The 14,288-nt window shown below is 56.1% G+C and overlaps 1 protein-coding gene across 1 annotated transcript; it reads left to right on the top strand.

Moving 5' to 3' along the window:
- Positions 1-6,373: 6,373 nt before the first annotated feature.
- Positions 6,374-11,186, top strand: ACTB (actin beta). Its single transcript, XM_030229669.2, has 6 exons — positions 6,374-6,483; positions 7,960-8,088; positions 8,370-8,609; positions 9,141-9,579; positions 9,904-10,085; positions 10,440-11,186. Exons 2-6 carry the CDS (start codon positions 7,966-7,968, stop codon positions 10,581-10,583), a joined length of 1,128 nt encoding a protein of 375 aa, XP_030085529.1. The 5' UTR covers positions 6,374-6,483; positions 7,960-7,965; the 3' UTR covers positions 10,584-11,186.
- Positions 11,187-14,288: the final 3,102 nt, after the last annotated feature.

Here is a 14,288-nt window from a genome sequence, read left to right as displayed (position 1 = left end):
TCACCCCAAAGCCCACCTCTGGTGGAATGAAGATGGATGTGAGCTCCCAGATCAGAGCAGGTGAGGAGGGAGCAGGGTACCTTAATGAGTCAGGGGAGTGACAGCCAGTGCCTAGCACCCAGGGCTTTGGTTTGCCTTTCTCCTGAGATCTTATCACCTGCCAGCAGGAATGTGTGAAATGAGCCAAACAAAGCACATGTGGAAATACTGTCTCGAGTGAGGAATGGAAACTTTGGGGGCAATGGGCTGGGAGGGAAATGAAATGCAGGGGGGCTCAGTGCCTCTGCATCTGGGCTTTGTGGTGGTGCTTTCCTCCCACGCCCGTGTGAGTGGACTCAGGATGATATCAGAAGGATGATATATTTGCAAACTTGCTGGCTTGTTCCCAGGTTTGCTGCAGATTTCAATGTGAGCTGGACCAGAGGGGCTGGTTGGAAGAAGCACCACCCTGCAGAAAGCCTGTGCTCCCTCCGTCCCCACTGCCAGCCCATCGTGAGTGGCATCACCCCACTGTGCCCCAGCCATGTGGACCACAAACAAGCCTGGCACCAGCCAAAAGCCGCCTGGCTGTCCTCCCATGCACCTGCTCTCCAAGGTGGGGGGAGAGGCACCGTCACTGAACTTCAGTTCTGGTGGCTCTGTGAAAGGGCTGAGTGCTGTGTAAGTGCTGAATCACCCCTGAAGGTTTATTTAAACCCGAAGGAGTGGATGGGGCATTGACTAGAGCCGGTCCCACTCCTCCCCGCCCGGGGAGAGCTGCTTGCGTCACGGCTCGGCACCGGCTGTGCAAACAGAGCCGGGGGCCAGCCCGGGCAGGGATGGGGCTGGGACAGGGCCCAGAACAGTTCCTGGGTTCCTCAGCATCCCTCCTTCTAGGAATGGGCAAACCCTGCCTCGCCCATTCATTCCCTGAGCATCCCTGTGCCTGCAGGGATGGGAGCTGGTGCAGCTCTGGGGTCACTGGAGGGGGATATCCCCACCTTTGGGTGCACCCACAGCAGCACCAGCACAGTGGCCAGACCCCTGTGACTTGCTGCTGGAGTAAAAGGGGGCTTATGCCCCAAACCCAAGCCAGAATTATCTGCAGAGTCACAAGTGCTTTACATCACCTGGCATAGGCAAGAGAGCCACCCTGGCTGAGGGCAATAGCCTGCTCTCCCTGCCGCTGTTTCTCTGACAGAAAACAAAGGCAGCATTATTCCCACTCTCTCCAAGGTAGGAGAGGTCACCTCTGTCAAAGGCTCAAAGCCCCTAGATGGAAAGTGCCATTAGCCTGGCAAAGATCAAAGCGAATTTCCCAGCATGCTTGGGTAGCTCAGGATCTGTTTCATTTCCTAGGTACTGTATGAGCAGAAAACTCCATCCAGCTGCTCCCCTGCCTTTATCATGAGAGACCAAGAAAAATCAATTCTCAAAGTAATTAAGAAGCAGTTGAAAATGCACCGTATGGCTTGGCATAATGCCATGTAACACCTGCGGGAGGCTTTTGCCAAGACAGGTAACTGAACCCCAGGGAGCATCCTTGGGGGAAAAGACCCCCTTGGAGGTGCATCACAGCCAAGGGGTCGCTTAATAGCATGGGGGTGGCCTGAGTGGGGCCAGAGAGCTGAGACAGGCAGAAAAAACCCAGGGAGAATCAGCTTTTTCTCTTCCCCTTCTGTTTTTAGCTGGAGGAAACATCCCCTGAAACTGATGCCAAGCCTGGCTGGAGGGCTGCTCCACCATTTTCTGTCTCTGCAGGGAAGCTCCAGCGCAGGATTTAGCTTACACCTGTCCCGTTGCTGGGGAAGAAGTGGACTCCAGAGATGCCCAGGGCAGGGCTGAGCTGGGAGCCCGGCCGGCATGGCCCCAGGCTCTGGCTGTGCCGGTGTAATCGCGCTGTGCTGCCGAATGACCTTGGGCTGAAAACAATTCCACGCTCGGTCCTCAAAGGCTGCTGCTATCAAGGTCAACAAAAACAGCCCTGGCAGCGCGTTTAACCAGTGGGGGAAGGGAGGGCTTTGCTCTGCTCTGGCCAGGCTAGCACAGCCCAGGGAGGGTGAGAGGGTGGCAGAGCTGTGGGGCACCAGGATGGGGATGGGCAGAGGGTGCCAGCCTGGGCACTGGCTGATGGATGCTGACCTGACTGCTCACGAGGCTGGGAATGACACCTTGGCCTCCTGCTGCCTGTGTGAGCTGGGAAACCCTGGGGTCAGCATCAAGATCTGGGAATGCTGGCACAGGATCAGCTCAGGGATACACAATGAAAGGGCTAGGGAAGGCATGGGGGCACTGAGAAAAGGCTGGGGGCAGCAAGAACAGGCAGGGCTGGAGAAATAGGTGGAGAAAAATCTTCAATCCCTCCAGCAAAGTCCACTTATCAGGGACAGCAGGCTGTAAACCAGGCACATGTGCCCTGCCAGCACCTTGGCTACCTGGGCAGGGCTGGGCCCTTTCCAAGAGCCTCGGCAAACCCTGGCACAGATTGTTTGTCTGTGCCTTGAAAATGGGGGATTTATACAGTTTTGCAGCACGATACAATGTAATGATTTTCATTCCTTGCGAATGGGAGGGATGCTCAATGCATTGTTAGCCCATCTATGCGGATGCAGCAGATCAGGGGAGAACACCTTGCACATGGAGGCCTGTGAAGGGAAAGGCTGTCTCTCTGGAAAAGGACTGATAGATCACAGAGAGCTCAAGGATCAATACAAAGGAGCAGAAGCCTCGGGGAGGGGTGTATGGGAGTGGAGAATGATGCTTAAAGGGGGAGAGTCGAGTCTGCAGCTTGTCAGGGATGAGCTGGCATCAGGGATGCAACGCAGCAAGCCAGGAAAATGTCAGGGGCTGTTTTGCTTCAGGTTTAATGCTGAATATGTTCCCATAAAGGGAGAGGTGGGGACTGCAGTGAGGCCCCCAAACATCTTCAAAGGGAGTGAAGGGCCTGGGGTTCCTGCTTAGATTTTACCTCCTGTAAATTCCTGTTACAGCTGATGCTGCAAGGAGAAAATTGAAAGAGGAAGGTGCTGAGATGGTCCCTGTGTCTGTGAAACAGGGGATGTGGTCAGCACCTTTCCTTCTTCCCCTTGGGGTGCAGGAAGGGAAGGGAAAGGCAGTGCTTCAAAAAACATCCATGATTTTTGTGTGAGGGTGATTCACAGAGACTGTGGTGGTCTCAGAAGTTTATACCTTTCTTCTCATTGTTACAACAGCAGGAGGGAGAGACGGGAGGCCTGAGCACATGACAGAGAGATGGAAGAGCTGGCGCTGAAGGGAATGTGCAGAAATCCAAGTCAAAACTCCAAGTCCAAAAATTCCCCAGGAATATTTCCTCCCCTTTGACCCTCCTGTCCCTAAAAGCATGGCAGATGCCATCCCTGCATGGGCACAGGGCTGCTGCACTAGGGGAAGGGCTGGGAGCAGTGAGGGAAAAGCAGAGCTCACACATTGTCCCACAAGTGCAGCAATTCAAGCCCATCCATATCAGCTGGTGAAGGGCAGGAGGATCCTCCCTCAGATAGTTTTGTCCAGAGTCGGTGTGAGCCAGGCACCAAGGACGAGCAGGGAGCAATGAAGCAAAACATGGGAACTTGGGAGCTTGTGATGTCTGCCCCAAGATAAACCCGACAGCCAGGGAGCTTTTTGCTTGGTTCCCCTTTCTTTCCTCTCAGCTCTTGCAACATCTCAGAAGAGATGGGAAGAGAGCCCCAGCCATGGCCAGGGAGGTGGCCTGGCCCCTCACACAGTGGTGAATATGGTGACTGGATGGTGGCTTTGCTGTCAAGGTGTCTTCAGCCTGGGAGGAAGTGGTGGCACCCAGCCATGTGCTGGAGGCCACATCCTGCCGTCCTACCGAGGTCAGACCTCGTCGCCCCTAAAGCCAGGAGACACGAGGCCGGTGCTGCTGCCCTCAGGATGCTGGCAGATTGATTGCCTTCTGACTCAGTCCGATAATCAAGAGTAATTGCCTAGCAGTTCCCTCCCTGCCTAATGGGCTGTCTCCCATCGTGGCTCCCCAGCCTGGCTCCACCCAGCCTGCTCACAGGGATGCAGCAGAGCACAGCATCCCACCCTTCTCATGCATGCCCCATCCATCTGCCCAAGACCCCCATGGTGGCCTCTCCACCTGGCCCTGACCTGATGTTCCCCATCCCAAACCCATCACCCCAGTGGTACTGTTGGAGTTTTTCCTGTTTCATCAGCACATTGGTGGACCACACTTCCCAGCCGCGAGGGCCATCAGCTCTACCAATGCCTTGTGGCTCCCCTTATTTGACGTATAATCTTCTAATTAATAATCAGCCTTTTCAAAGTGGAATGCAAACATTAATTAATTCCCCACGAGGCAGGTAATTAACAGCCATGACTCCCATTTTACTGCCAGGGAAGCTGCGAGAGAGAGATCTTGCACGATCCACATCGAGGTGACACAGGAATGACCGGGCAAAGGCAGCTCTGTTCCAGCATGGCCCTGCAGGAACCCGAGGCTGGGTCCCGTTCCACTGGGGGCTTCCTGTGGGGACCCTCCTGGGCTATCTCTTCTTTATCACTGTGGCCATCTCCAGCGAGGAGGGGATGGCATAATCCCAAAGTGGCCTGGCAGGACACGTCCATCACTGTGGCCATCTCCACATGGTGGGGATGGCCTGGTCCCAAAGTGGCCTGGCAGCACACCATTGCCACCTCTGCCCTGTGGGATGAGGCATGGCCCTGGGGTGGCCCAGAACATCCCACAGGTCTCCTGCCCCTCTGTAACTGCCCCTCCAAAGCACCCACCTGGGTGCATCCATGGTGTTGAATTTTGGGGCACCTTCACCAGGACAAGGCACTCCTGGGGAAGAGGATGCCATCCAAAGGAAAAGGGTTTCTCTTGTATTCCCATTCATGCCTGGTGTCCCACTGCCTCCCATCCCCCTAAGTAATTGCAAATCTCCATCTCAACAAGCTTTTGCAGGTTCCTCCTGCTGCTCTCCTCCTTTGTTCATCCCACAGCAGGAGTAATGAAGGGGGGGAATAATGCCTGGGTTCTCTTCAGTGACACACACATGGGCAGCTTGGGGAGGGAGCTCCATCCTCATCCTCACTGTGATCTCTGCAGCTCCCTGATGACAAAGAGCTTGCTGGTGTGGCCTGCAAGACCTTGACTGCAGGCCTGACTCCTGCCTCTATGATGCTGGACAAGGGCTATTCCATGGAGAACAGGCATTTTAAGCCTTTTTTCCCCAGAGAATTTTTTTTTTTTTTACCTGTCACTACAGTTTTCAAACGGCTGAGATTACACATCCAAGGTCCCCACGCTGAAGTCTCTGTGCTTCCAGCCGGCAACAGATTGCAAGTGGCTGCTGCTACTTTACTTACAGGACTGCTTAATTAACTTGATTAATCAGCCTGTATTCGCACAACACTCTGGAGACGCAAAGCCCTCTGGTTGCTGCTGCCGGCTGCTCTGCAGCCACTGCCCTCCCCTTTATTCCCGACCAGTGTCAGATGGTCAAAGGCAAGAAGGCAATTGCAGAAAGGCAGCCTAGGCTGGAACAGCCACGTCTCCTACTCCAGCAAGGTTTGGAGCAGAGAATAGAAACAAATATTGCTCAAATCTGACCAAACCACTGCTCCCGTGGCGTGCCCTGCCAGCACGGGCAGGATAGAGAGCAAGGACCAGGGTCCCCTGCTTGACTCGATGCCTGAGCCAGAGCCAGCGGAGCGTTCCCTTCTCCCCGGTTCCGCTGCCACCGTAGGAACACGGGCATTAACAGCACCCAGCGGCGCCGGCGGCGTTCCCGGTTGCCCGGGCGGGTCCAAGGGCCGAGGGCCTGGTGGCGGCCGGCAGGAGCCTGTCGCCGCCGCTTGCTGACATCAGCACTGAACTTGGCCCTGCGTCCCGCTCCCGGCCGGGGTCACCGGTGCCCGCCCGGCCCAGGGGTGCAGGTGACGGGCGCTCCACGTGCCCCGCGCCGGACCGCAGACGGGCCAAGCAGCACCCCCGGGACCCCGCACCGCGCTGCCTCTGCGTACCCCCTTCCCTCGGGGGGCTGCATCCGCCCGGCTCCCACAGACACGGGGGGCGAACGGGCCGGGACCCCCACCCGTGGGGCTTTGTGTGAGGGCTGGCGGGGAGGGGGGGGGGCTGCATGGGGTCAGTACAACGCCGCGGAGCGCGGCGGGCACGGGTAGGGCCCAGTCCCTGGGGCAGCGCAGGGACAGCGGGGGCCGCACCCCCGCCTCAGCCCTGTTCGCTACCCCCTCACCCCAATATTTTCCCCCGTGTCGGGGCGGCGAGGCGGGGCGAAGCTTGGGGGGAATGGTCAGGCGTGGCCAATCGGAGCGGCGCATTCCGAAAGTTTCCTTTTATGGCGAGGCGGCGGCGGCGGCGGCCCGATATAAAGTGCGCGCGGGCGGCGGGCGGGAGCCGCCGCGAGCTCTGCCTGCTCTGACTGCGCGCGCGCCCCGCTCCCGCCGCCGCCTCGCGCCCTCCCCGGCTCCGACCGCGCCAACTCCCCAAAGGTGAGAGCGGCACCGCGACAATGGGGGATAGGACAGTAATAATATTAACGAGAACAGTAACGAGGCGGTGTTATTATGAATCTCGGTGTGATCGGAGTTGCTGGGACATGGCGCGCCCTTTGTGTGCTGGCGGGGTGGCGGCCCCGTAGCGCGCTGCCGCGTTTTAAGGGATAGAGACGCAGCTCGCGGTTTAAGGCCGGTTTCGGGGTGATGCTTGCGGAGTGGGGTCGCGCCCCTGCCACCCGTGGGGCTAATCCGCCCCGTAAGAGGATTGCTGGTGCGGATGGGGGGAGTGAGCGGCTCGGCTGATGTGTCCCGGGAGCGGCGGTGCGGACGGGGGGCGCGGGGCTTTGTCTATTCCGCGGAGCCGCCCGTGCCGGGGTCGGGGCCCGGGGGCGTTGTCCCCCGTGAGGAGGGGCGCGGCGCCCCCGCCTCGCACATACGAATAGTCGTGGTGGCTGTTGCTTGCGGGGAGGGGGCGGCACCCCTACATGGGGCGAGGCTTTGGATCGGAACAATGCGGGGTTGGGGGGCGCAGGGGGGACCCCCCCGTGTGCCCGGAGCGCAGGTGCAGACGGGCTGCCCGCTCCAACTACACTTCCCAGGCTGCCCGTGCGGGGCGGCACATGTGCGGCAGCTGCTGCCGCCCCCCACCGCCACCGGATTACACCGGCGCGGCCGGAGCCGCCGGGGCTGAGCCTGGGCGGGCGGTAATTGCATAAGACGCTGGCTCTAATCCTGCCTGTGGTGCCGCTGGTCGATGAGGCAGAGCCCCGGTCACGCTTGACTAGTGAACTGGGCGTGGTGGCCAGCGCTTGTCCTGCTGCGGCTCCTTGTAGAGGCCGGCTGAGGCTTTGGGGGCTGTGCAGAGGAGTCGAATCCCGCTGGCGGTGCCTGGCACACGGCGACCACCGGGCGTAACCCCTTAGGCTGGGTGGGCGCGCCAAGCCGCGCTGACTGGCACATGGTGGGGCTCTGAAGAGAGCACCGGGCGTGACCGGCGGGGCTTGCGGAGGTGTTGAGCCCCTCCGGCCGGCTCAAGGTGGGGCACCGGGCGTGACCGGCGGGGCTGTGCGGAGGCATCGAGCCCCGCTGGGCGGGACGCGGCGGGGCGCTGGGGTGTGGCGGCCACGCCCGCCCGCTCCGGGGAGTGGCCGCCGCCGTCCCCCCGACAGCCGGTGGCGGGCGAGGCGCGGCGCGCTCCATCCATTGCCTTTTATGGTAATAATGCGAGAGGGCGCAGGGACTTCCTTTGTCCCAAATCCGCGCAGTGCCGAAATCTGGGAGGTGTCGCCCCCTCTAGCGGGCGCCGGGCGAAGCGGAGCGGCGCCGGCAGGAAGGAAATGGGTGGGGAAGGCCTTGGCGGCATCGCCTGCGCTTCCCGCCATCGCCTTCCCTTCCCGTCTGCCGCCGCGGGACGGGGCTCGCCGTGTGAGTGGGGATGCTCATGTCTCCTTTTCTCCTCTACTCCCGCAGCCAGCCATGGATGACGATATTGCCGCGCTCGTTGTTGACAATGGTTCCGGTATGTGCAAGGCCGGTTTCGCCGGGGACGATGCTCCCCGTGCTGTCTTCCCATCCATCGTGGGTCGCCCCAGACATCAGGTAGGTGGCTGGTTGTGCTTGTTGTCTAACAAAAGAGAGGAGTTTAGGTGGCAAGAAGCCCTTTTATTTGGCTTTGTACCTTGAGAGGCCTGTGCACCGCAGCACAGCTGGTGGGGAAATCCAGCCTCCTGCAGAGCCTTTGTGCAGTGTGTGTCGGAACAGCTGAGTGGATGTCTTTCCTGATAGGTGACAGCAGAGGGACAACAGTTGGAGGCTTAGCTTTGAGTAAAATGAGTTATCCTCTCTTCAGCTGTACTTACCACATGGTCTTTTTTCTGCAGGGTGTGATGGTTGGTATGGGTCAGAAAGACAGCTACGTTGGTGATGAAGCCCAGAGCAAAAGAGGTATCCTGACCCTGAAGTACCCCATTGAACACGGTATTGTCACCAACTGGGATGACATGGAGAAGATCTGGCATCACACTTTCTACAACGAGCTGAGAGTAGCCCCTGAGGAGCACCCTGTGCTGCTCACAGAGGCTCCCCTGAACCCCAAAGCCAACAGAGAGAAGATGACACAGGTGTGTAGAACTCTGCAGCTTGGAGCTACAGCAGATAATTGCTGCGGGCCAGCTCTCCTCTTCCATGTTGTCCTCTCTCCTTCTTCACCACTATTCTCCCTTTTTGCCATCTTTACAGGGTTTTCCTTTCCTGACCTGAGTCTCCTCTTTGCTGGATCTTGACAGGTTTTGTTTGCTCTTCTAAGCTGGCTTTCTCTGAGACTGAACTAGCAACTTGTCTAACTGCTGTTTCTGACTAGGCACACTAATCCATTTACAGCCCTTGAGTGACTGTTCTGTAGTTTACTTGGCATTTGTTTGTTCCTTGCTGTGATATGTGGATGGGTCTGTAGCAGCGGTGTCCCTGCTCAGGCTCTGATCTGGCAGGTGTGGGTGGAGACCAGGTGAGATAAGCATGGACTTTGAGGGGGAGGTGTAGAGATGCCTCTTATCTAGGGGCAAAAGTAAGACCATTTGCATGGACTTGGTATAGGTGTGTAGGAAGAACCCTGTGTTTTGCTGTTGACTCAACCCCTCCTTTTCTTTTCCTAGATCATGTTTGAGACCTTCAACACCCCAGCCATGTATGTAGCCATCCAGGCTGTGCTGTCCCTGTATGCCTCTGGTCGTACCACTGGTATCGTGATGGACTCTGGTGATGGTGTTACCCACACTGTGCCCATCTACGAAGGCTATGCCCTCCCCCATGCCATCCTCCGTCTGGATCTGGCTGGCCGTGACCTGACGGACTACCTCATGAAGATCCTGACAGAGAGAGGCTACAGCTTCACCACCACGGCCGAGAGGGAAATCGTGCGTGACATCAAGGAGAAGCTGTGCTATGTCGCCCTGGATTTCGAGCAGGAGATGGCCACAGCTGCCTCTAGCTCTTCCCTGGAGAAGAGCTATGAACTCCCTGATGGCCAGGTCATCACCATTGGCAATGAGAGGTTCAGGTGCCCTGAGGCCCTGTTCCAGCCATCTTTCCTGGGTAAGTCAAGCTTTTCTAGGATACTCTGTTGCCCCTTAATGTTCCTTCTGTGAAGGGTGACCTGGAGACCATGGCAGTGATGTACCATGTTTTACTGCTGGTCTGTAGCATGGCCTGTGCTTCTCACCAGGCTGTAGCATCACGTCCTACACAGCTTAAAGCTGTTTGAGGAACTTGAGTCAGTAGAGCCAGGTTGAGTCTGTCTCAGCCATGGCTCTGTAGTACCTTCCTGCTGAAAGGACTGCTGGTTGCCTGTAGTATCTTCTTAGGCTTCCTTGACTTTGTCTGAGCTCTTGTTGACTTGAAACTTCTGTTTCTTCACAGGTATGGAGTCCTGTGGTATCCATGAAACTACTTTCAACTCCATCATGAAGTGTGATGTGGATATCCGTAAGGACCTGTATGCCAACACAGTGCTGTCTGGTGGTACCACAATGTACCCTGGCATTGCTGACAGGATGCAGAAGGAGATCACAGCCCTGGCACCCAGCACAATGAAAATCAAGGTAGGATGGAGTTGGGAACATCTCATCACCACTGTTGGGCTCAAATATGCAGCATGTGTGGAGGGTGGTATGCTGGAGTCATGCTGCAAAAGACACAAACCATGTCTGTCTGGTACAGCCTTAATGGCCTTGGGCTGGACAGGGTGGCACCCACCCAACTGCGTGAATAATGGTATTAAAGACTGCAGAGGAGGGAGGTGGGTGTGTGATGCTGTGTCTTGATCCTGTTTAGACTTCATGGTATCTTGGCCAAGGTTAGATAAGGGAATTAGGCAGCCCCATCTTGCAGGGCTGTGCGTGGGCTGTGAGCGTAGCATGATGCTGTGTCTGACTGGTTGCTCCTCTTCCCTGCAGATCATTGCCCCACCTGAGCGCAAATACTCTGTCTGGATCGGGGGCTCCATCCTGGCCTCCCTGTCCACCTTCCAGCAGATGTGGATCAGCAAGCAGGAGTACGATGAATCCGGACCCTCCATTGTCCACCGCAAATGCTTCTAAACCGGACTGTTTCCAACACCCACACCCTTGTGATGAAACAAAACCCATAAATGCGCATAAAACAAGACGAGATTGGCATGGCTTTATTTGTTTTTTTTTTGGCGCTTGACTCAGGATTAAAAAACTGGAACGGTGAAGGTGTCAGCAGCAGTCTTAAAATGAAACATGTCGGAGCGAACGCCCCCAAAGTTCTACAATGCATCTGAGGACTTTGATTGTACATTTTTTTGGTTTTTTTAATAGTCATTCCAAATATTATAATGCATTGTTACAGGAAGTTACTCGCCTCTGTGAAGGCAAAGCCCAGCTCGGAGGGAGTCCACCAGTTACAGCTGGTGTTAGGTTATAATTGCTTGTCTGTAAATTATGTAACCCGACAAGTGTCTTTTTGTATCTTTCCGCCTTAAAAACAAAACACACTTGGTCCTTTTACTCTTCGATTTGTCAAGCAAGCAGCCTGTGTTCCCCAGTGATAGATGTGAATGAAGGCTTTACAGTCCCCCACAGGGTCTAGAAGTGGTGCCAGTATGTGGGGGAGGGAGGGGCTACCTGTACACTGACTTAAGACCAGTTGAAATAAAAGTGCACACCATAGAGGCTTGACTGGTGTTGGTTGTTCATTTTCTTTCTTCTCATGCCATTTTTTGACAGTTGCTCCCTGCTGGGATCTTGCTCTGCCAGGCTGCACAGCTCTGCTATCAGGCTGGGGGGGGATGCTGGCCCTTCGGGGCACAAGGCAGATGGCTCTGGGTGATATGGGAGGGGTAGGGCTGAGCCTGCCAAACCTGTGGGTCTCCAAGGTTGCTGTGGGCTGGAGTTCTCCAGATACTGCCAGCGTGTGCAACAGGGAGCTGCTGGAGGAGCTGGGCCTAATGGGGAATTCACCTGCACCTTCCCAAATGTTGCTCTGTGTGTGTGTCTCCCTCCTCAGTGTTTTATGTCTCACGCTGGACTGGTGGAAGCAAGTGAGGTGTGCTGATCCCATAACAGCCAAAGCAGCTGCCTTCTCCCTCCACCAAGGTTCCTTTGACTAGTCTGCAGCTCTGTATGGGGCAATGTCCTTACCTCTCCCTGCTCCCACTTTGCCCTGGGAGGGAGGCCTGGGTTCAGGTAGGGAGACTCATACCCTGGCAGTGTGCTGGCTGGGTGTGGAGCAGCTTTCAGGTGAAAACAAGAGAAAGTGCTCTGAAGTGGAAAAAGTTTACTTCAGAGAGCCGGGCTACTGGAGTGTTACATGGGTGGGGCTGGGAAAAAGGTGCAGGGAGGAAAGAGGAAGCTTTGGCAGGGTGAGTGACACAACTCCAGTGCTGGTACCTGCCTCCAGCCCAGCCTTTGCCAGGAAGGTTTTGGGCTTACTGACTCTCTACCCATCCTTTGAGCTTCCAACCCCGCTGTGAAGCTTCAGCCTTGTTTGATCAACTTGGCTGGCTTTGCGGAAGAGAACAGGGGTGACCCTCACAAAGCTGGAACCCTGTTGGGTACAGCGATGTCCACAAGTCTCTAGAGCTGGAGTCACATCTGTGGAAAAGAGACAGAAGATTGAGGCTACTGGGTCAGGAACCAGGAAAAGCTGAGCCAGGTAACACTTGCCAGCTCTGGGAGACCAGACCTGGGAGCTTATTCAAGAGTGAAGCTTCCCAAGGCTCTGCCACCCTCACCTGCCTTTGAAGAGCTAATGTCTGTGATTGTGTCATGCTCGCAGCAGATGAAAGGCAGGGAACAGGCTCTAGTTCCTCTTTAATCCTCTGCCTGGCCTGCTCCTGCTCTGGCATCGTACTCTACTCAGGGTGGACCTGCCGGTTTCTGCCCTTCATCTCCCCAGGATCCCTCCTGGGTGCTGTGGGAGCCTGGCAGGGCTGGAGGTGCAGATGCTGGGCTGAGCTGATGAGTACTGGAAGCACCAGTTTGCAGGAGAGGAGGTGAAACTGGTTGGAGTAAGGCCCAAACTGAGTTTATAACCCGGGGAAATGGGGTGAGGAAGAGACAATGGCTGCTCCTGGGGAGGGAGTTGGTGGGAGCAGGGTAGGAAAAAGACCAGCAGCCAAGAAGAGATGACAGCAATAGGGAAATGGGGTGCCTTTCTTCAGCCTCTTCTGAAATGGTCACTGATCACTGTGGGAAAATGTACCGAGACAAAAAGAATAAAAGAAACTGGTGGTGGTGAGAAACCAGTGAGCAGCAAAATGCTTGGGGCTGAGAGCAGCTCAGGTGAGCAGAGGTGTGGGCACAGGCAGACTGGTGCAGAGCTGCTGGACAGAGGGCAGTCGGGATGATTTTCATGCTCCACAGCCAATGGAGGTATGCTGTTAGTTAACACTTGGCAGGGCTTTTTGTCCTTTCTTCCCATTTCACTTGCTGTTTTGGGTAACCAGCCCCCTGGTAAAATGAGGCTGAGCCTTCCACAGCCCTTCCTGATGCCTGTCCAGAGTGAGGCCATGGTGTGCACAGCCATGCTGCAGGCTGCTCCAGCAAGGCTCCATTTATCCCTCCTCTGGGCCATTACATGCTGGAGAAAAGAATGCAGTGCCGGGCAGGGACAACTGCAAGCATTACTCACTGCTCCCAACTCCAGCGAGCACGGGGGAGCCCAGAGCTGTTTCCTCTCAAGAATGCAGAGTGCTGGAAAAGAGGGGATTTTTAAAGCACAGTTTCTCTGCCATGGACTTTCAGAGGGCTCTATTCACCCCTCACTGTTTCACAGAGGTGGGGAAATGCCGAGAGGCCTGTCAGGGAGGGCAGTAGAGGAGCCATGTCCTGGCTTTGTTAGACTCAAAGGAGAAGTTGTGTAGGGAGTAAGGAGTGATCTATCTCCTCCTCTTCTCTAGCACACAAATAGCCAGGGGATGTGGGGAGACCAGAAGCTTTAATAAGTCCACCCACGGGCCAGGATGAGTGTGTCCCCCTGTCTGGCTCAGCCATGGTGATGTTCCAGGATTCCTCAGGCTGCAGAGACAGTGGGACTTGGCTCTAGATCCTTCCAAGACACCCAGCCCTTTCCTACCTCCCTGTAGATGCCCCAGGAGAGATGGCTCACCTCTAGAGAGCTGAGCAAACATGTTTTACACCCTTTCTTCCCTCAGAGTTCCCAACTTTCCCTCCTGCTGGAGACAGTCGCTGGCACTTCACCTGCAATTAGCTGATGACCTGGAAAGTCACCTCACTGAGCTGCTTATGGAATCAAGCCACCGCCGGGAATTAGTGATGTCCTTGGCAAAGGAGATGGTTGCAGCTCTCGGGATTTAGCCCTGAAGGGCCTCATTGTCTCTCAGCTGTGTCGGGGACAGTTGACCAGAAACGGTCCCTGGATGAGGAGGGTCCTGTTCTCTCGTTAGTGAGCATGTGCTCCTCCAGGAGAGGTGCCAGCTGGCTGTGTGGAAAAATCCCAGGGAATCTCAGAGCATTCAAACTAAAGTGGCCTCCTTGCAGAAGTCCCCTTGGAGGATGCAAAGCACCAGCCTTAGAAAATGGCCATTCCAAGGTACCCCTTCAGGGATGGGTCTGTGGTATTGGCTGTGCTCAGAGGAGGAGCAGCCTTGGTCTCTGAAGTCATTCTTTGCAGGACTGCTGACCTGGAGCCTGCCCTGACTTGCATTATACCCATCTGTAATCCACTTTAGCAGGCCTTACATTATTAAACCATATCAGGGATTGAGAATCACTTCCAGCAGTGGAGCTAGCAATCCACCCAAGCATACCAAGTGCTGT

Source organism: Serinus canaria, chromosome 14, assembly GCF_022539315.1.
Source record: "Serinus canaria isolate serCan28SL12 chromosome 14, serCan2020, whole genome shotgun sequence".
In the NCBI taxonomy this organism is placed as follows: domain Eukaryota; kingdom Metazoa; phylum Chordata; class Aves; order Passeriformes; family Fringillidae; genus Serinus; species Serinus canaria.
Note: the sequence above shows the minus strand (reverse complement) of the source record. Positions and strands in the feature narration are given on the sequence as shown.